The following is a 22,092-nucleotide window of genomic DNA, read 5'->3' as shown; positions in this document are numbered from 1 at the left end:
AGGGGCGGGCACTGCACAGCCACACCAGGCAGCTGTTCTTGGCTCATGGCAGGGAGGGAAGGGCCACTGCAGATGCACCCCACGGTGCCCCAGAGACTATTGGAAGGGACTCTAGGGAGACACACCCCAGGTCACCAGGGATGTGCAGAGCCCGCAGTGAGGGCAGAACGGTGTCCTGCCCAGACCAGCCCCTCATTCCTCCCAGCATGGCCCAGGAACACCTGCCAGCCAGCCACCCAGCTCATCCTTCAGAGGCTTCTGTGGGCACCCCGGGTTGTACCCCAGTCTCCCTTCTGCACTTCTGGCTGCCACAGCTCCTGGGGCAGGGCTCACCGTCCTGGCCTAGTGCTCCATGCACACCAGTGCCCCAGGAGCCAGTGCTGCGGTGATGTCTGCACGTCCCTCCCCCAGGCGAGGGGTGGAGCTGCACCTGCACCCAGCGCATGGCTGCTCAGCACAGTGAGTCCGCCAGAGTTGGTGGAGGTCACGAGGCTCCTATAGCCAGCTTCCAAGCCGACCCCTCACCATGAAACAGCAGCACCCTGAGCCAGTCTCACCATTGCCCACCATTCTGAGCCGGACTCACTATTACCAACAGCATCCCAACCCAGACCGTCACCCAGCAGAATCCCAGCCGGACCCCCAACTCCCAGCAGAGTCCCAGCAGGACCCCCTGACTCCCAGCAGAATCCCAGCAGGACCCCCGACTCCCAGCAGAATCCCAGCAGGACCCCCTGACTCCCAGCAGAATCCCAGCAGGACCCCCGACTCCCAGTAGCATTGTGAGCAGGCTCACATCAACCAGTCCCTCCCAGACACTCCTGCTCGCAGAGGCCCTCACCCGCCCCAGCATGTATGTTACTCCCAGGAACCTCTCCGGTGGGGACTGACCTGGTTCTCCCACTGGCTATCCATGGTGGACACAGTCTCTACACTTGGGGTGCTGTCCCTTAGTGCCAGACCAGCTTAGGAAAACCTGCAGTCTGTCTCTGGTCGTGGGTGTCCGAGTCATACAGTCCTGGGGCAGGCACGCAGGGTCTTTCTCCTTGTGGGGCCTGTCCCCAAGGTCCCCCACTGGTCATCCTCACAAAGGACCCAAGTCCAGCCCAGCCACCATAGAGGCAGGCAGGCCGCCACGGAACAGCAAGCAACTGACTCCCAGGGGAAGTACCTCAGGAAGCTTCCCCCGGGGGCGCTGACCTGTCCCCCCACACAGCAGGAGTCCCGCATGCCCTGGACCCAGGGTGGTGCAGAGGGCCTCGTCAGAGGGGCGTGTGCAGTCAGCTCCACGCCGGCACAAGCACGGGTGGACCACTGCTACTCACGCTGGTCTCACTCGCAGCCCGCAGCAGGAGTCGCATGCCTGCACGCGCAGGGCTTCCTGGGAGTGTCCCCTGGGTTGGTCCTCTGCTGACATGCCCAGACCCACGTGCCTAACCAAGGCCCCCATCAGGGGTCTCCGGGGAGGAGGGGCGAAGCCGGGCATGGAGGGGCTGGGAGGGCTTGGGGGGCACATGGTGGATGTACAGTGGGTGTGGGCGTCTCAGAGAGCCTGGCCCCGGGACCCCGGCAGCCGTGGGCTCAGCGATAAGTGAAGCAGGTCCCTCCCGCTTTTTCATCAGCTCTGTAAATGCACCCCGCTCACGCCCCTGTTTGTGACACCTGTCTTGATGTTCCTGGGCCTGTGGAAGATTCGTTTTCAGCGTGGCTGATTTTAAACCGTTTCAGATGAGCCTTTCACGGTGGTGAGTCGGTGTGGTTTGCTCCCCAAGGACACCCACTGGCAGACTAGATCAGTGTCACCTTTGCCGCTCACGGTGACAGATTTACTGCAAAGGCTCCTGGGATCCCAGTGGTGCGGGTGTGCTTTAACTGACTGAATGGAGACACCTCCCCTCACCCTCGCAGCACCAACGCCGACCCTCAGCCTGCCCTTACTTCTTCCACCCTCTCCAAGGTCTCTTCTGGGACCTGCCACTGCAGCCCCTCCCCTCCGATGCTCACAGCTTGTTCGCTCCCTCCACACCCAGCACTCCAGGAAGTGACTGCCTTGTGGGCTACCCCTACCATCTGCACTTCCCGTGAGGACATGCCCCCCGACACAGATGCGTCGGCATCCTGCTCACTGTCCAGCCCCAGGACCTGCACAAACGGCCTGTGAATGGCGGGTGGGTGAGGCCAGCCCTCAGCTCCCTGTGCCCACCTTGGACTCAGCACATCGCCGAAGCTGCTGGGACCCCCAAGCTGAGAGCGTGGGACCCCCAAGCTGAGAGCGTGGGATCCCCCACGCAGGCAGGCCCCCGGGCCACACAGCACAGCTGCTCCTGCAGCCCCCGCCCCCAGCAGAGCCCAAGGCCGGCTCTTACCTGCAGCGGGACCACCTGCATGAGGATGGCGAAGTTGGTGAGGTGTGTGCAGTGGCAGACGGAGTAGGTGAGGTCGCCCTCTGTGCGTGCACAACCCTGGTTGGACCAGACCCCTTCCCCGGAGCTGAGGACACAGCAGGCAGTTAGGGAGGTGGCACTGCCCCAGCCAGCCAAGAATCTCCAGAATACAGGTTCTCCCGGGGCTGAAGGAGGCCAGGGGCGGGGCAGTGGCCCAGGCTGCAGAAGCCCTCGAAAATCAAATGAAGCCAAGTTCACGTCCAGCCAGTAGCTGGACCAGTGCACATGGAGCCACACATGACACCAGGCAAGGCTGCTGGGCTCCAGCCCCGGCCTGGGACAGCACCATGGTACAGAGTGGGCACACACGACAGCCTACCTCGCTCAGAACGTACAACCCCCACCCACGCCCCCAGGTGCAGAGGCCGGGGAGGGGGAGCAAGGGAGGTGAGGGCTGATGCAGGACATGGAACCACAGAGGGCACTCGAGTGCCTCAGTGTGAGCAAGCCCTCGTTCCTGGTGGGGCCAGCTCATGGGGGAGCCCAGTGACAAGTTCAGCCCCTTTTCAGTGACACAGCAGCCCCTTTGGAAGTTGAGCTCTCAGCAGTTCAGCCTGAGGCAGGGGCCCTGGGGAAGGAACAAGGCCTCACTGTCTATCCACAGATGTCAGCCAGCACCCATGGGCCCCAGCTGGCCCTCCCACCAGGACACTCTGGGCCAGCACCCATGGGGCCCCAGCTGGCCCTCCCACCAGGACACCCTGGGCCAGGCACCCATGGGGCCCAGCCTGGCCCTCCCACCAGACACTCTGGGCCAGGCACCCATGGGGCCCAGCCTGGCCCTCCTGCTCGGACACCCCAGGCCAGGCATGTGCCAGCAGCATCTGTGCATCCCTAGGACATGGGGCAGCTGCATGGGTGACACCAGGGGCTGGGGAGGCTCCAGGCAGGTGCTGGGCTTCAGGACCAGATGTAATTTCCATGGTGCTTTTTATGCTCTCCCCAGGGCAGGGGGACAGCAGAGAGCAAAGCCAGAACCACTGCAGGCTCCTGTTCAAGAGCAGCTCAGCCCCACAGTGACCTCGAGGCCAGGCTCCAGGACTGAGGGCAGCCAGCAGCCCGGGTGCTGCCCTGGGCTTCGCCTGCCTGCCAGGCACACGGAGTGCTGTCCATGTGAGACAACTTGAGCTCAGGCAGGTGTTGGGTTCGATGTTCACGGCCACAAGGTGACAAAGCCCCTCCACTCATGCAGAGCAAGCTGCTGACCATGGACCATCTCCAAATAGCCGTGAAAACCACTGCCCTTGTGGGCCAGGGAGCTGAGCTGGGAGCCGTGTCCATGGTGGAGACCCACTTCCTAACGAGTCCATGCACAGAGGAAGGCAGGTTTCTGGTGGAGCAAACATCTGTGGATGCCAGCTGGGTACTGCCAGCTACTGCCAGATCCAGGTAACACCAGGTACCACCAGGTAACATCAAGTACAGCAACCTACTGCCAGGTAACACCAGGTACTGCCAGGCACCATTCAAAGCTGCAGGGCCTGTGCCAGGGAGCCTAGTGCCAGCAGAGCTGCATCCCTGCAGCTCACACAGTTGCTGAGCAGCCAACGGGTGCCCACATGGCCAGGATGACATGAGGCCCGTGGACAGGACCCAGCACCCCGCAGGAGGCCTCACCCTGCTCCAGACACATAAACCATGCAGAAGGGGAGATGTATTGGTCAAAGGAGTGCTGGCTCTTTGTATCACGTGGATTTGCCATGTGTCACTTTCCATGGTCAGGGGCTCTGGGGTTGCAGTCCAGCTCTGCTCTGCCACTTCCCACCCAGCCAGTACCTGAAGTCCAGGAAGGCACAGTACAGGAAGACACGGTTGCTCTCATTGACCACCTTGCTTGACTGCTTCTGGGTCTGAAACAAAGCAAAACCGGCCTGGTATGGCTGCAGATGCTCGGCACAGTGTGGGGGCATCCCTTGGCCACCTCCAAGCCCGCAGTGGTCAGCCCCAGCACCCCACAAACCTGGCACAGTGTGGGGGCATCCCTTGGCCACCTCCATGCCCGCAGTGGTCAGCCCCAGCACCCCACAAACCTGGCACAGTGTGGGGGCATCCTTTGGCCACCTCCATGCCCGCAGTGGTCAGCCCCAGCACCCCACAAACCTGGCACAGTGTGGGGGCATCCTTTGGCCACCTCCATGCCCGCAGTGGTCAGCCCCAGCACCCCACAAACCTGGCACAGTGTGGGGGCATCCCTTGGCCACCTCCATGCCCGCAGTGGTCAGCCCCAGCCCCAGCACCCCACAAACCTGGCACAGTATGAGGGCATCCCTTGGCCACCTCCATGCCCGCAGTGGTCAGCCCCAGCACCCCACAAACCTGGCACAGTGTGGGGGCATCCCCTTGGCCACCTCCGTGCCTGCAGTGGTCAGCCCCAGCCCCAGCACCCCACAAACCTGGCACAGTGTGGGGGCATCCCTTGGCCACCTCCATGCCCGCAGTGGTCAGCCCCAGCACCCCACAAACCTGGCACAGTGTGGGGACATCCCCTTGGCCACCTCCGTGCCTGCAGTGGTCAGCCCCAGCCCCAGCACCCCACAAACCTGGCACAGTGTGGGGGCATCCCTTGGCCACCTCCATGCCCGCAGTGGTCAGCCCCAGCACCCCACAAACCTGGCACAGTGTGGGGGCATCCTTTGGCCACCTCCATGCCCGCAGTGGTCAGCCCCAGCACCCCACAAACCTGGCACAGTGTGGGGGCATCCTTTGGCCACCTCCATGCCCGCAGTGGTCAGCCCCAGCACCCCACAAACCTGGCACAGTGTGGGGGCATCCCTTGGCCACCTCCATGCCCGCAGTGGTCAGCCCCAGCACCCCACAAACCTGGCACAGTGTGGGGGCATCCTTTGGCCACCTCCATGCCCGCAGTGGTCAGCCCCAGCACCCCACAAACCTGGCACAGTGTGGGGGCATCCCTTGGCCACCTCCATGCCCGCAGTGGTCAGCCCCAACCCCAGCACCCCACAAACCCAGGCCTTTGCATAACTACACACGCCCCAAGACAGCTTTGTGTCCTTGTCCCCAATGAGTCTCTGCCTGTGCAAATGACAGCGCCAACGCCTGCCTCCTCCTGCTGGTCCCACATTTGGTTCTTGCCTTCTCCCCTCTGGTTACACAAGTTGGGGCCAAGGTGCCTGTCTCCTTGTGCTGCCCTGGCCTCTGGCATCAAGTCCCCTGGCACACAGCAGGCACTGCATGAAGACCGGCCTCCCTGTTACTGGACTCCAGCTTGGGGCACCCTGGAGCAGCAGCGCCTCTGCCCAGGTGAGGAGCAGAGATGTGCCTCACCACAGGAGGCCAGGGGCTCAGGAAGTCAGTGACCTGGCTGGGAACCAGGGCTGCCTGGCCATGGCTTGGGGCCCAGAATAAATGCACTTGCTGGATTCCAAATCCATCACAACCAGTATTCCTTCTAAACTGAACAGTCACCATGCTGTTCCAAGCCTCAATGACCAGGGAGGCCCCGATGTGACCCAAGGCTGTCAGATCAGCAGCTCGGGCGGCATCTGCCTCCTGCTCCAGCTGGTCCCAGTGTCCCCAGTGCCTGCCACAGCCCCCAGGCAGCAGCCTGAGCTGAGGGTAGCCCAGGGTTTGCCATGCCTGCCTCTCCTGCCACCTGGGCCTGACAGCTCTCCGAGCACTGTTCACCAAGGACATCCCATACTCGGCTAACCGCCCAGCTGAGCTGTGACTCAGCACAGAGACACAAGCATGTGGCCTGGGGCCCAGAGCCTCACTGGTCCCAGAGGCCTCGAGCCCAGTGTGGGCGCGATTGTCAGGACGGGCCTGGGGCCTCACCTCTCACTGCCACGCTGGGCTCGGCTCCCAGACTTACCCCCCACAAGTTCTGCTCTTTGGAATCCCTGGGGTGTGGGTCCCGCTCTGCCCCTTCATCCTGGTCATGAAATGTCCCCGTGGAGCTCACATCAGGAGACTCGGGTGCTCATTCCTCATTTGGTCACAGCTGGGACCTCTCCATAAGGACGGACACCTGACTCAGGCCGGGGTCCAGCAGGGCCTGCGTACAGCCGACGGTACACCCTCGCAGGAGAGGGCCTCACGGCAAGAACACGCAGGCCAGCCTTCCTCTCCCTCCCCACCACTACCTCTCTCGTCCTGCAGGGTCTGGGGTCCCACTCTGAGCCTTGGCAAGGAGGCCAGTGCCCGGATGTCTGCCACCAAGACTGTCCTCTGGTCTCTGGCCACCATGCAGGCCCAGCGACTGGAGCACAGCACACAGACCTGCCTACTGCCCAGACTCAGCTGCTCCAGGCCTGTCCGGGCCTGAGTTCCCACAGGCTTTGGACCCACTGGAATATTGGTGATCAACGCTCAGCTCCAGTACTGTGTCCTGGAACGGAGGGCTTAGCAGGGGCTGCCTGGATAGCCCAGCTAGATACACACTGTGCCCAGGAACAGGGAGCCAGGGAGGCCAGCCTGGCAGCCCCTGCCCGGGGCAGGACCTGGGCGAGGGCCCACCTGCCCTTGCTCACACAGTACCCAGGAGCCAGGGAGGCCAGCCTGGCAGCCCCTGCCCAGGGCAGGACCTGGGCAAGGGCCCACCTGCCCTTGCTCAGGGACCCTGACACTGCTCAAGTGTTGTCCCCTTCTCCTGGTCTTGCCAGGGGTGGCAGCTTGCCTAGTGGAGAGGTCCCCAGATCTGTGGAGCCCGGTCCCTGAAAGTGCTAAGCCGGGGGACACGTGGGCCTGCCCAGCCCCATGGGCCAGTACGCACTGCCTGCCTTGCTTCTGCACACTGCAACCATGGCCTCTCCTGGTTCCTGAATGCCAGGCCTCGGCCACTCCCCACACTGAACCATCCTCAAACCTGACCACATGTCCAGGGCCTGGCCCCTTAGCCCACTGCCCATCCACCTGCCCAGCCCATCCTAGCCTCGTGGGTCCCCTGTGCAGACACTTCCCCGACTCCGGAGAGAGCCCAAAGCCACATGCACATCACAGGCAGGGACCCAGGTGTGAACTGCTGGCTGCGTTAGGACTTGCCCTCATTTGCCCTGTGCCCTACAAACATCCCCTAAAAGCTGTCTGGGTCACCCCACAGGGCCTCCAGGCTTGGGTGCATGGTGAGAAACGAGAGCCTGCTGCTGAGCGGCCAAGTTGCTCCCACGTGCCCGCAACCAGTTCTCAGCCCAGAGCAGATCACACAAGCCAACGTTCAGTTCCCACCCTCAGTCAGGGGACCAGACTCAGCAGACCTTGCACCGCCGTTCCCTTGCCTCCGCCAAGGCGCCTGCCTGCTCAGAATGAAAATGAACACCAGTCCTGGCACCATCAGAGAACAGCAAAACTGTGTGCCGTGTGGGCAGTGGGGTCTGGACGCTCAGCACAGAGCCTTGGAAGCAGAACCCGTGCCCACCTCCGAAGGCTCCCGGCCACTCAGGCCAGAACGCCCGCCGGAGGCCAGGGGCTCTAAATGAGGGGCTGATGACGGCCCACGGCCCCTCATGGCTAAGGAAAGCATCCGGAGCTCGTTACCCACAGTGCCTGGAGGGAATGCAGGGGCCTGGGGCCACACCAGGGGAGGTGACAGACAGGATCGGGTCAAGGTCAAGGGGATGCCACCCCGGACTGAGTAAGCTCCAGGCCCAGGCTGAGTGTCCTACCCGGTCCATGCAGTGACATGGACTGCACCAAGAGGTCCGGGACCCCCGGACACTGGGGGGACACATAGTCCACCCACCCCGAAGGCTTCACTCCTGGTTGTGGCCCAGAGACAGCTCAGGCATCTGGCCCAGTGACTCATGCCATGACAGGACTGTGAGGGTGTGGCCCTCCCTGCTTCCCAGCACCCCGATTCTGGCTCCCAGCAGTCCCCCAAGGCCTCGCTTCCTCCCCATGTGCGTCTGCATCCTGAGCTGTGTGCGCCATCTTCACGTTCAAGGGTCTCTTGTGTGGTCTGGGACCAAGGAAGCACTTGTCCTGCGGGGCGCTGCCCGTGGCCTTCCCACCACCCACGTCACAGCTGTCGACCTCGGCCTCTGCGTCTCTTTGGGTTTTCTCTTCCTCCCCAGACGCCACTGGCTCATGCAATATTTGTTTTATAAGTTATTGTCCCCTAGACATCTGGCTAGAATTCTTCCAGAACGTTCCAGAGTCTGGTGTCACACCTGCAGCTCCGCCCCACCTGCAGTTCCACGCCCATGCAGTTTTGAAAGAGCAACCAGGACTGGTCCTCGAGCCAACACCAGAAGCTCCCCCATCTGATGTCACACCTGGGAATCTCACCCCTGTGCCTGGGCCATAAACCACGTGATGAGGGGCTCACTCCGGAATTCCTGACTTTGCTGAGGGAGCGTATTCTGGACATTTCTGAGAATAGGACGTGGTCAGCCCAAACAAAACACGCCTGGCTGTGGGTGTGCAGGCCGCCCTGGGGGACACCCGGAAGTGTAGCTGAGGACAGCCTGAGGCCCTTGGCCAACTGGGAGTTCAGACAGGCCCCACCCAAGGCCCCCAGAACCTCCAGGGCCCAGCCCAGAGCCTCCCTCCGGTTCCCGAGGCCAGACCCTGCCCGGACCCCTCACCATGACCCATCCTGTCCCTTCAGCTTTTCTTTCTGCACCCCAGAGGACTGGAATGTGACCAAAGCAGCGACTTGTGCCCCTTTGCCCCTGCCCTGGGGGCCGCCCTACAGGAGGGGGCGGGGAGAGTGCTGCCGGGCCAAGGGCAGGGCAGGGAAGGGAGGTGAGCGTCCAGCTGAGGGCCGCACCACCACCAAGCAGCCCTCCACCCACAGATGGGGGGACTTCTCAGAAGATGCGTCTTTCATGTGAGTTATAAAAAGCCGCCGCAGCCACAACCCATGATCAACGTGGGATGAATTACTGACCGGAGCGTCACTGGGCCCCGCCCTGCAGCTCTGAGGAGCCCCAGATGGCCGGGAACTCCCTCCGTGGCGACACCCCAAGAACACCACCCATCTCAACGCTTCCCGGAGGCTCCGTGGCCAAGCCAGGAAAGAGGGGCGAGGTCACCAGGATAGCGGCCAGGGGAACAAGAGGACCCCGACCCAGGGTGGGTGCCAGCACACTCAGAGGGGACCTGTGGCCCCACCCTCCGTTGGATCGGCTCAGCACCCGCCCAGCCACCAGGACAGTGGCCTCGCCTGCCCGGGGGACAGCCTGGGTTGATGTCTGCTCTCTCACATTCTCAGAACAGCCTGGCTCAGCCACCAACACAGTCCACACTCCGAGTCACGGCTGGATGTTGCCATGTAACCAGATTCTGCCACATGGAGTCCCCAGAGAGCCTGCCAAGGAGCCTCTTCCATGCCCGGGGGTGTGGAGTGGCAGCAGAGCCTGGGGTGGGCCCTGACGCCCTGGCACCCTGTCCCTTAACACCGACTTCTTCATCTCGATTTCGACTTGGAAAGCCCACCCCGGGGGACGGCAGGGGCCTGCGTCTTGGGTGCAAGCTGGGGCCCTGCCTCCCGGGGGAGGGAGGCTGCTTCTGCGGAGACAGCCCCAGCAGAGGAGTCAGCCGCGCAAAACCTGCCTCCAAACCGGCCTGGGAGATCCACACGCAGCCTTCAGAAGCCCGGGAGCCCTGGAGGCTGCCTGGCCGTGAGCTCCAACAGCCGCCCTGTCCCGCAGGTCGAGCTGCTCCTCCAAGCCAGGGCTCCCATCAGACGCCTTCAACGATAACTGCCACAGACGCAGGACGCGGGCTGCATTTTAATCCTTCCTCTCTCCTCTCATTTCCCAGCTGGCCATCTTCACTTCTCAGAAGACAAAACACCATTTTCTACAAACCTCTCTCTGCCCAGGGAGGCCGCTAGAGTCTGGAACTCGCCTCTGCCCAGCCTTGCAGTCGGAGAGGGATGGGCTCCAGAAGTCCAGCCATGGCTTCTCCAGACACTCTCCGGGAAGGCCCACGGGCCCTTAAGGAGGCTGCTGGCCCCCGAGAGCCATCACTGTCCCCTTTCGCCAGGGCCCAGCTCGCTAAGGAGCTGACATGGTTCCTCCAGCCTGGCTCCCAGCCAGCCTCTCAGCCCCAAGCCACTGCACCTGCTGCCTGCCTCATGCTCCCTTGGGCCTGCCTGCGGTAGGTGAGAATGGCCTGTCCTCCTGGGTGGCCACTCCCCAAGTCCCTGCTCAGATGGTCCAGAAGACAACCAGGAGAGCTGGCTGCCCTTTCTGGTGTGTCAGCCCATGACTGGCGAGTCATGAGGCTGTCTTCAGGAACAAGTCACACACTTGCCAGGAAGCTGAGAGGGGCGTGGGGACGGCCTCTGTCTGGACATTTCCTGCAGGGACTATAGCTGTCCGCTCTGTCATTTGCCAACCCCGGCTCTGCCAGGGTAGGGCAGGAAGGTCTAAGGCTTGCTCCCCGGGCACTGCCCCCCTGGGCACACCTGCCCGCTGACACCCTCAGCAACGCACGAGATCTACCTGACCGTCACATGACCATAATGCCCACAGCTGCTTGGAGTGGCAGGACCCTAAGAGGGGCCTGGCACTGTGATGGGCAAGGACTGAGCTCAGCCAGCTGGTCTGGGCCAAATTTCTGTGACACACAGAAAGACCTTGTGTTCACAGGACGAAGGGCCCAGACATAACTTACATGCAGGAGTGAGACCCAGGGCAACATGCATGCACGTGTATGTTATAGGCTGTGCGCACACATGTACATGTGTGCCAGGGGCTGTGTGTGCATGTGTGCCAGGGGCTGTGTGCCCATGTGTGCCAGGGGCTGTGTGCGCATGTGTGCCAGGGGCTGTGTGCCCATGTGTGCCAGGGGCTGTGTGTGCATGTGTGCCAGGGGCTGTGTGCGCATGTGTGCCAGGGGCTGTGTGTGCATGTGTGCCAGGGGCTGTGTGCCCATGTGTGCCAGGGGCTGTGTGCGCATGTGTGCCAGGGGCTGTGTGCGCATGTGTGCCAGGGGCTGTGTGCGCATGTGTGCCAGGGGCTGTGTGTGCATGTGTGCCAGGGGCTGTGTGTGCATGTGTGCCAGGGGCTGTGTGCGCATGTGTGTGCATGTGTGCCAGGGGCTGTGTGTACATGTGTGCCAGGGGCTGTGTGTGCATGTGTGCCAGGGGCTGTGTGCGCATGTGTGCCAGGGGCTGTGTGTGCATGTGTGCCAGGGGCTGTGTGCGCATGTGTGCCAGGGGCTGTGTGTGCATGTGTGCCAGGGGCTGTGTGCCCATGTGTGCGCATGTGTGCCAGGGGCTGTGTGTCCACACATGTGCATGTGACCACACGGAACACTGGCGATGGAGCGTGGTGAGACAGGTTCTCCACCCAGTGGCTTCTGCCCCGCTCAGCCCACCTCTACTCCAGGGCCCCACAGCCCTCAGGCCCCACGTGCGTGACACCAGCTGCCGTGCCCAGGCTCCTCCCCTCCATGAGGGCAGCTGTGTCCTCCAAACACACGCCAAACAAGGCAGAGCTGTTGCAGGGGGACTGCCGCACACAGCTCATCAAGCACAACCTGGGGCATGCCACCGTTCCCGAGTCCGGGGAGCTCCGCCAGGCAGGGCTCTTGGACACAGCTGGGAACAGCCCCTTGTACAGGGTAAACACCACAGCAGCTACACTCAAGGCCCAGGCACTCCGGGCTCAGGGCCTCACACCCTGAGTCAGCCACGCCACTGCCGAGGGGCGCCCCAGCCACGCTGCTCATGCTGCCACTGAGGGGCGCCCCACTGCAGACCAAACACCAGAGGCAACTGAAGCCAGCCCCAACGCCACCTGAATCCCCACAGCGACATGGCCAGCTCAGCCCCAGGTCCAGGGACACAGATGCCCGAGAACTCACCAGTCTGTGCCTGAGGTGGATGACGACGAGTGGAGAACCTGACAGGTTCCAGGAGAGCGTGGGCGACACCTCCAGGGAGATGAGGTGGCTGCTGGCGGACAGCAGGCAGTCGCTGTACAGCGCGGCCTCGGCAATCCTGGGGAAGCGGAGAGTCACCCGACACCAGCAATCAGGCAGCGGACGCCCTGTGAGCTCTGCGTGGAGTCCACGCACGTTCCACGTGAGCTCCATGTGGAATTCCATGTGGGCTCTGTGTGGGTTCCGTGTGGCCCTGGCGCTGCTGTTCCCCCATCCAGAGAGAGTACACAGGCCTGGAGGACTCTGGCCGTGTGCCCAAGGCTGTGCCCAGGCTGTGTGCACATCAGGCCAGCCCAGTGCCCAGCCTGACGTGTCCCCGGGCTGCTTGCTTAGCAAGCTGGGTGACCATTCTGGAGCCGTGATGGGCAGTCTGCGGTGACAGCCACCTGGGCACATCCCTGGGCTGCACAGCCTGCCCCCCACAACAGCTGGAAGCTGAGCTCTCGATCCGCAGACCCCTACCTCCTGCATCCTGACCGGCAGGGGCGGCGCCAAGGCACAACCAGTGCGGTCATTCTTACTGCTGCTGTGGGCTTCTGCCTGTCTGGCTCCCTGGGTCCCCACTTTGCAGTGAGAGCTGACTGCAGAGGCCTGGGTCCCAGGCCAGGGGGTCTTGGCTCGGGAGAAGGGACCGAGCCCCTGGGGATGGGCAAAGCCACACCCCTTGACAAGCTGGAGCAAGGCCCAGGAGCCCTCAGGACAGGACACTCCCAACCCCTGGGCCAGCCAGCTCTGCTCACGTGGGCACAGGCCAGTGAGCCTGCAACGACAGGGGACAGGTCTGGTTGGACAGAGGGTCCTGCCCGGAGGCCCTCCCCCCGACTCACCTGGTGCTGGCTGGGGGGATGTTGTCCAGGTAGTAGTGCACGGTGTGGTACAGCAAGCCCACGATGGTGGTCCAGGCTGTGGGAGGGGAGAGCAGAGAGGCAGGGACACCTCTCAGCGGGGTCCCCTGCACAGAGGCAGCTCCCGTGGGAAGCACAGGCACCAGGACCTGTGGGGCCTCCACAGCCCCATTCCCCAGGGCAAGCTTAGACCTGCGGCCGCTGCTGCCCCTGGCCTCCCAAAGCCTCGTGGGCAGCGTGCTCCTGCGTGAGCCATGCCCAGACAGCACGGAAGGCCGACGGTCCTGCCCCACAGCTGCCTGAGGACTGCGAAGCAGGGGCTACACACCCCTAGCAGGGGTGCGTGCCAGCTTCCTGCAATCTCAGGGTACAGTCGGGGGGGGGGGGTGACTGCGTCTGCCATGGACCCCCCCTGCTGTGTGTCGGGCCTCAACAAGGTGCTTAGCTCATGTAATTCTCCCTGTGACGGTGGGATAGGCATAAAGCATGCCCATCCCACGCCCTGCCTCCCATTCAGGAAACTGAGGGAGGGCAGGGTCGTAACTGCCTAAGGCCACAGGAAGCAGCCAGACCAGAGCTCAGGCCACAGAGAGCAGATGCCACGATGAGAACATGGGGCTGGCACTCGCGGGTAGGGAGACCTCAGGGCTCCCCCAGGGACAGCAGGGAAGGGCCCTAGGAGCAGCCAGGGGGAGCGGGAAGTGAGGAGCACAGCTCCCAGCTAGCAGAGGACAGTGTTGCCCCCAGGCTGCCTGGGTTAGGGCCCCTGGCCAGGGGAGACACTGCTGCAAAGGCCCGGGACAGGCAGGACCATGCTCACCATGGCAGACCCTGCCCGGAAGGCGCTCACCTGGACCGCGCAGGGCCTCCTGAGAGAGCTCGATGTAGCTGTGCCCTTGGGCTGGGAAGCGGTAGTGGGAGGCATTCAGGCTCTGGGGCAGCAGTTTAGTCACAGAGAAGTCTGCCGGCGGAAGGGCCAAAGAAAGCCATCTGTAACGCCCCGGCCTGCAGCCAGAGCCCCGGGGAGGCCGCCCAAGCCACTCTCCCACAATGAGTCCCCACTGCAGCCCCTGCTCCCCACACACCAAGTGCAGCTGAGCTAAATGTAGGTACTCCCCACCAAGACCCAAGGGACCCTGCAGCCACGGAAGGGGAAACACAGAGACCCAGCTGGCCAACACAGAGAGGCCGACACCGGCCGAAAAACTGCTGCTAACACCACGTGGTCCCCAGAGTGGCCACGGCCTGCCTCTCACAGGCCAGCATCAGAAACATCATGCTGTGGGCAAGTTGAAACTGACTGACAGTCACCCAGAGGGCCCAGTGTCCACTCTCAGACTGCGTGACGGTCACCCAGAGGGCCCAGTGTCCACTCTCAGACTGTAGAGCTGTCATCCGGAAAAGCTAACTCCAGCTGACTGGGAGTGCTTCTTGTCCCTCCTGCTCCTGACACTGCAGGACAGCACCAGGCTTGCTCTGGAGATTGCACCCTGCTGTCCTGACTAACCACTGGCATTCCTTCACACGCGGCATGCCCTGGAGCCACCGGGAACTCCCCCACTGCCCCCTCCCCTGCACATCCTGCCTGCCCTGCTACCTGCCACAGTGGACGAGCCGGTGATGGTGACCTGGGACCCGCCGGTCTGCAGGTTGGAGGAGATGTGGCCCATGACGGCGTCAATGGTGACCATCAAGCCCAGCACCACGATCCTGCTCTGAAGGCGACACAGCCCTGTGAGAACCGCGCGTCCCACCGTGTGCTGGGGACGTGGACACAGGCCCCTGGCCGTGGTGCTGAGGGACACCTGTGCCTGCGAGGGGGCCAACGGCCAGGGCCCTCGTGTATAAGCATACCAGCAGCTCTGGCACAGGCTCCAAGAGGAAGCGGCACTCCAGGGACCCCAGACCGACTGGCCTTGGCAGGCCTCCCCCACCATGGGCTTGTTTCATCTTCCTAGTCCCCAAGGCAGTGGGGATTGAGGGACCTTGCTCCCCAGAAGGCAGCTCAGAGCCAGCGTGCACACACACCCTCAAATTGCTCATGATGCTGGCTCTGCATCTCCTGCCTGCTCCTCCCTGTCTTTCTGGAAGCTTCCATCTGCTGCTGAGCCCTTGGCATTCTCTTGCAAGCATGGGCTCTGTGTAGGCACCGATGTCGGAGCATCCCTGTGGCCCCAGGGTCAGCAGTGGGCCCGTGTCGCTGGCCTCGGCTCAGCCTGCATGCCACCTGCGCAGTCCCATCCTGCACCCCGACAAGCAGCCTAAGGCGACACCAGAGATGCATCGCCTACACTCTGCACCGTCTCCACTTTAGAGAAGAAAAATCAATTAGATCTTAGAAACTCAAGAAAAGTTCCTTTGTCCTCTATTAATTACTAACATCCCAGAGGACAAGAGCCATCAGCTGAAACCAGGAGTGCCCCTTCTCGTGTGTTCTCTTTCTCCACTTAATCCAGTGACCTTCAAACAGAAAATGCTTTTGTTGCCATTCAAGAGCAGCGTGATGGCTTAAAAAAAAAAAGGAATGCTGTTGTGCCAAGTGACAAATGAATGAACAAATGCAGGTCTCCCGTGTAAGCGCCACCTGCCAGCTGCCTCGGGCATGCAGACAAACGGGCAGGGCCTGAGCAGTGGCTCGGCTAGCCACACTGAGCACCACCTCCCCTGAGCAGGACCCAGACCCCGGGAACCCCCGAGTTCCCAGGCATGGATGCCCCCTTACCTCAGACACCGCAGTCCAGCTGGGCAGCTGAAGGACCTCCTCCACAGCCTTCAGGAAGGTCTAGGGTGAGCAACAGCCCTGCCTCACATACACGGTCAGCCCATACCCGGCTCGCCACCCATCCCTGCCAACAGCCCAGCCTTGGCCTGGGTCTCCCTCAGCGCCTCACAGGAACCTACAGGGCCAGGGCCAACTCAGGACCAGGATACCCCATGCCACCCATGTCACGGCTGAACACGTGTGTGCTGGGCAACACTCGCTCTACATGAAGCGGGAGCAGCTTGTGAGCCTGGATTAATGACGTGAGCCAGTGCTGGTTTAGTCGGCTGAGCCCCAAGTCACAGCGAGCCTCTGCTTTCCTTCTGTCCCACTTGTCAATCAAACACTCCCCCTTCCCGGGATGTACACCTTTCATCCAAGACCTGGTGGGGTACCAGGGCACCCAGACAGCAAGCTCCACAGGAACCCAACATGCTGTGCTGTTCTGCCTGGACAGGCACTGCACCCCCCAACCAGGAGCTGCCAGCCAGGGGGGCTCTCCCACCCACGCAGCTGCCCTTTGTCTGCTCCTCCTCTCGGGCCATCACCCAGCCCACCGCCCACATGAACATGTCGACTCCCTCTCTCACCTCCTGAATAAAATCCATTACCACAAGTCTGCCCTTGGGATGCTTGCCTTGGCCCGAGAGCTGGGGTGAGACCTACACACCCCAGGCCGCATCAGACCACCTTGCAACCGCGTGGAAAGCAGGCTCCAACACTGCGAAGCTGAGAGGGCTTCTTGCTTACACCAGCCCTGGTCACACTCCCTTGTGGCCACAACTGGCCAGATCAAACAGTCTGCACTGGCCAGCAACTGCAGCCCCGCCATGCCCAAGGGTACCCCGTGGGATTCCACTGCAGCCCCGCCATGCCCGAGGGTACCCCGTGGGATTCCACTGCAGCCCCGCCATGCCCGAGGGTACCCCGTGGGATTCCACTGTCACCCTCTTCTAGACCCCAGACCAAGGCTGCACAGGTTGTGACTGCCCCACTGGAATTCCTGACGGTCAGCCCCGCTCGTGCAGGTGCCAGAAGGGAGGATGGTGCCCGACTCCCCTGTCCCTCTGTCCCACTGTCCTCACTGCCCTAGGGCAGGAGCCAGCAGCTTCTCAAAGGGCCACCTGGTACAGGGTGCCACAGACAAGCCATCCATCACTGAGCCTCAGGGACAGCTCCTGCCTGACCTGCACGGGTCCGCTTGACCGATGTCCTATTTGAGAAACCCACATGAACAATGAGCCTGAGGGAGCCCAGAAGAGGTCACCCCGTGGACGAGGTCACCCCGTGGACTAGGGTTGGGTCTCAAGGAGCTACCTGCAGTCGGTCTGAACACTGCCCCCTGCAGTTGGAGCAAGCTCTGGCTGTGTCAGCCCCCAACCTCCTCCATACCTCCACCTGCTTAGCCTGCTCTGCTGCACCCTCTGAGCACAGGGCAAAGAGGACTCCACTCCAAGTTTCCCAAAAAAGTGCTTCCTGCATGACCTGCACCACACTGAACTCTGCTCAAGATGGGAGTCATGGAGAGGAGGCGTAACAGCCTCGAGTCACACCCCCTCTGTATGCCCCCTGGTACCCCAATCCCCCCGAGGTTGTTCAGAGGCAGCTGTTCCCTCCCCGTGCATCCAGCAGGTGTCCTGTCCACGGGAGCCCTTCCCCCACAGCTGCCTGGACCTAAAGACACATGAAGAGGTGAGAAGACACAGCATCTAATGGCAATGCTGTGCACACTAACCAAGCACGTCGATGAGCCCTGAGGCCCCAGATGCACCTGCTGCCCACTGCCAAGGCGGCAGCCGAGTTCTGAGCAGGAGCTGCACAGCCTGGTGCCCACAGCGGACGGGAATGCAACTTCACGCCCTACTAAGGGAGGGTCCAGAGGCTCAAACAGCTGGCCAGAGTGGCTCGCCAGCCACACGTGAGAGCCAAAATGCAGGCTTTCAGAACCATACGTGGGCCACAGTCTGACCGCCACACACACGGCAGCCTCACCTGGGTGAGATTCAGGGCAGTCTCCTGTGACAGAGCCCTGTGCGGGAGGCTGAGGGACACATCCTGTAGGTAGCGCAGTGCCACAGCCAGGCTCAGGGAGCGTCGCTGCTCGTCGGTCAGGTTGGCAATGACGGGATGGTAGGCATCAGTAGGCACCTGAAGGAGGCAGCAGCGTGAGCTCTGCATGCCAGGGCACCCTACTTGGGTATGACAGAACCCGTTGGCCCAGCTGTCCATGGCCAGTCAGCCGCAGTCACCCACTCAGGGCCAGGTACCTCTGTACTGCATGTCAGCAAGCACCCAACCTCAAAGCAGGAAATGCTAACACTCGCCTCACACCAACACAGACCACACACACCAACACCTCACACCAACACAGACCACACACGCCGACTCTCACCTCACACCAACACAGACCACACACGCCGACTCTCACCTCACACCAACAACACAGACCACACACGCCAACACCTCACACCAACACAGACCACACAGGCCGACTCTCACCTCACACCAACACATAGACCACACACGCCAACACCTCACACCAACACACAGAACACACAGGCCGACTCTCTCCTCACACCAACACACAGACCACACAGGCCGACTCTCACCTCACACCAACACACAGACCACACACGCCAACACCTTACACCAACACACAGAACACACAGGCCGACTCTCTCCTCACACCAACACAGACCACACACGCCAACACCTTACACCAACACAGACCACACACGCCGACTCTCACCTCACACCAACACACAGACCACACATGCCGACTCTCACCTCACACCAACACACAGACCACACATGCCGACTCTCTCCTCACACCAACACACAGAACACACAGGCCGACTCTCACCTCACACCAACACAGACCACACACGCCAACACCTCACACCAACACAGACCACACACGCCAACACCTTACACCAACACAGAATACACACACACAACACCTCACAACAGCCCAATGGATGAACACTCTGACAGCTGGGCTTGAGCACTGAGACACACACTCAAATGCTGACAGTCCTGGGATCGAACCCTGGGGTCTCTGTTCTTGTATCCACAGAGGTCTCAGAGAAGGCACCTCTGACTACTGTTGCTAATTACAGGAACACCTTCTGCCCCCGTGTTGCTCTCCTCCAGTTGCTGAAGGACACAAGCAAGGCCTGCCCTGACCAGCTTTGCCAGCCTAATGAACTCACTCTCCCAGCGTGCACCTCTGGCAGAAAGTGGTCAGCGTGAGGGGCTGCTTACCAAGGCGGCCGCTGCAGGGCTCATGAGGAAACTCGTGGGCGTTGGAGAGGAGACAGCATGCTCTCCTGTAAGGCACGAACAGAGCCCAGCTGAGGGGTGAAGCGTGGCCCACCGCTGGAGGCCTCCCCACAGGAGCCCAGCTGAGTGGTGCAGAGTGGCCCACCGCTGGGGGCCTCCCCGCAGGAGCCCAGCTGAGGGGTGCAGAGTGGCCCACCGCTGGAGGCCTCCCCGCAGGAGCCCAGCTGAGGGGTGCAGAGTGGCCCACCGCTGGGGGCCTCCCCGCAGGAGCCCAGCTGAGGGGTGCAGAGTGGCCCACCGCTGGAGGCCTCCCCGCAGGAGCCCAGCTGAGGGGTGCAGAGTGGCCCACCGCTGGGGGCCTCCCCGCAGGAGCCCAGCTGAGGGGTGCAGAGTGGCCCACCGCTGGGGGCCTCCCCGCAGGAGCCCAGCTGAGGGGTGCAGAGTGGCCCACCGCTGGGGGCCTCCCCGCAGGAGCCCAGCTGAGGGGTGCAGAGTGGCCCACCGCTGGGGGCCTCATCCTGGGACGCGTTCCCCTCCTTCCCCTGGCACGGCCGAGAAGGCTAGAGCTGCTGGGCACGCAGTAGGAGCATGGTGACTGGATGGGCGGATTTCATTTATTCTAGATGCAAATTTTCATGGAAATATGTCTTTAAACAAAGTCTACACAATTGCAAATGAATAACCAACTGGAAAAAACAATCCTGGGCTGCAGGCACTGTGTCTAGGGCGTGAGATGGGGACCTGGGGTACGGATGAGGGCGAGCACCCCTTTACCAGTCTGCTCATTCCAGAGGGCTCTAGCTACTTTACTTAATTCACTACCACTTGCAGAGTGGTGAAACGCTATGAGGGAGTCGCTCATGCCCAGACCAAGCATGGGCCTGTCTCTCCCTGCTCATGCTGAATCCCTGCAGACCTGGGGGGCGCTCTGCCCGTGTCGCCTGGTGAGAACACAGGCCTGGGGGACGCTCTGCCCCGTGTCCCCTCCTGGGAGCAGGCCTGGGGTATAATCTTCCCAATCTCAGGGCACTCTGCCCAGGTCCCCTGATAGTCCTCAAGAAACAGCAGCAGAGCCCCTGGCTGGCTGGGTTCAGGTGAGGCTGGCAGTGGCAGGTGCAGGAGACCACCTTGGGCTCCATGTCAGTGATGCTCACCCCTGGGTGCCCATGTGACCCCGTGTCCCCTGTGACTCAGCTGCACAGGCACCCAGCATGGAGACAACACTCCTGGTATGGGCAGACACTGGATCTCCCTTCACAGGCCTCAGCTCAGCCCGCTGCTGGCTTCTGGTACTCTGCAGCAGGAGCCACGGCACCTTCCAGCAGGGCCAGGGGTCTGTCAGAGCAGCAGGGATCAGCATTCGGGTCGCTAACAGGCTGATCAGAAAAGGCAACTTCTCAGGCTGATGGGATCGAATAACACCCCGTGGAGGGCAGGGTGCTCCTTGGAGCAGGAGTGGGTGCTCAGGCTAAAGGAATGAAATCCCGTGGAGTGCGGGACAACCGTGGCCAGCCCGCCCAGCTGCCCAGCTCCCACTTTCTTGGCACACCGGGGCCCCAGGGGTCCTAGGAATTCTCACCTCACCTCGACCTTCAGAACCCAATCACCATGGGACACAGGGCTTTTCCGGGGACCCTCCAGGAGTTCACGGACACCTCTGGGGTCTGCCCAAAGCACTGGGGTGTCACCTTCACCAACAGTGAAGGTCAGAAACTGAGCCAAAATACCCCAAGGACAGCAGCTTCCTGTGCCAACTCCAAGAACTGGAAATGCCGGCTCCTCTCCCCCAGGCCACCACCTCGGTGGACCCCGGGGAAGGCATGTTTAGCAAACTGGGCTTCCAGCAGAATGCCAAGGATGACTTGCCAAGTGCTGTGCACTGGAACATGGTCGGAATTCCAGTTCTAAAAGATGTGGGCTTTCCTGTCCTGCTCTGAAGGAAAGGTTCTAGTCCCAGCTGTTCCACTTCGGGTCTGACTCCCTGTTAACGTGTCCAGGACCACAGCAGGAGCTGGCCCGAGTGCTCAGGCCCCGGCACCCACGTGGCCAGCCCAGAGGAAGCTCCCGGCTCCTGATGGCAGCTCGGACATGCCCGAGACGCTACAATCATCTGGAGAGGTCTTGCCCTCCCCGTACCTCTGCTGTGCACTGCCCCACCGCTCCATCCCAAAGCTTCAGCCTGAGGTGCACTCATTCCACCCATTGTCTCAAGATTCCTTTGAAGCTAGCCCCCAGCCCTGCTCGGAAGGGTTAGTCAAGCCAGAAGAGAGGAAGGTGTCCAGGGACTGGCTCCCCCAGGGCCCGTCAGGGAACCTGGCCCTGGCAGGTGCACGGGGACTGTGGCCTGGGTCCAGACAACCCACTCAATGAAACCTCTGCAAGCCCCCCACTGCCAAGGCCCCAGGCCCACAAGGGTGCTCCAACCACAGCTGTGCTGGCCTTTAGGCACCCCCCACACACACAGAAGAGCATGCTGGGAAGGCAGGCAAGGAGCCCCGGGCCCAGGCACCTGGCCTGCTCACCGTCCACTCACTTACCAACAGCAGCCATGAAGTACAGGGCGATCTCGTCAGGAGTCAGGGCCCGCTCCCAGATGATGAACTCATCAAAGGCACCGCTCTCGTAGTGCTGGGTCTGGTCCTGCTTGGAGCCGAGCACCAGGTGCCCACCGGGCTCCCCATAAGTGTAAGACACTTTGCCCTGGGGGTCTGAGGTGCTCAGCGTCCCGTTGACGTACACCCTTAGCCCCTCCTTGGACTTCCAGGTGAACAGCACATGAGTCCAGTAAGGACCTGGCAGAGATGAGACATCACAGAGAGGGTGAGGTTGCACTGCCCACACATGGCTGCCTGGGTCCCACGCATGCTCATCTTCCTGAGTGGGGGCCCACTGTGAGCTGGCGAGTCCT

The 22,092-nt window shown here is 62.1% G+C and overlaps 1 protein-coding gene across 1 annotated transcript in view; it reads right to left on the bottom strand.

The window, feature by feature from the left end:
- Window positions 1–22,092, bottom strand: part of ADGRD1 (adhesion G protein-coupled receptor D1) — a 49,982-nt gene that overhangs the window by 15,426 nt on the left and 12,464 nt on the right. The window contains exons 7-16 of the mRNA XM_040986866.1: window positions 21,722–21,976; window positions 19,167–19,231; window positions 17,895–18,050; window positions 15,864–15,923; window positions 14,739–14,856; window positions 13,992–14,102; window positions 13,124–13,199; window positions 12,219–12,354; window positions 4,221–4,294; window positions 2,367–2,490 (exon numbers count right to left, since the gene is read on the bottom strand). Coding sequence (XP_040842800.1) covers window positions 2,367–2,490; window positions 4,221–4,294; window positions 12,219–12,354; window positions 13,124–13,199; window positions 13,992–14,102; window positions 14,739–14,856; window positions 15,864–15,923; window positions 17,895–18,050; window positions 19,167–19,231; window positions 21,722–21,976 — 1,175 coding nt within the window. The remainder of the gene's footprint in view (window positions 1–2,366; window positions 2,491–4,220; window positions 4,295–12,218; window positions 12,355–13,123; window positions 13,200–13,991; window positions 14,103–14,738; window positions 14,857–15,863; window positions 15,924–17,894; window positions 18,051–19,166; window positions 19,232–21,721; window positions 21,977–22,092) is intronic.

Source organism: Ochotona curzoniae, unplaced genomic scaffold (assembly GCF_017591425.1).
Source record: "Ochotona curzoniae isolate NIBS_2020 unplaced genomic scaffold, NIBS_Ocur_1.0 contig_46, whole genome shotgun sequence".
NCBI classification, from domain to species: Eukaryota; Metazoa; Chordata; class Mammalia; order Lagomorpha; family Ochotonidae; genus Ochotona; species Ochotona curzoniae.
Note: the sequence above shows the minus strand (reverse complement) of the source record. Positions and strands in the feature narration are given on the sequence as shown.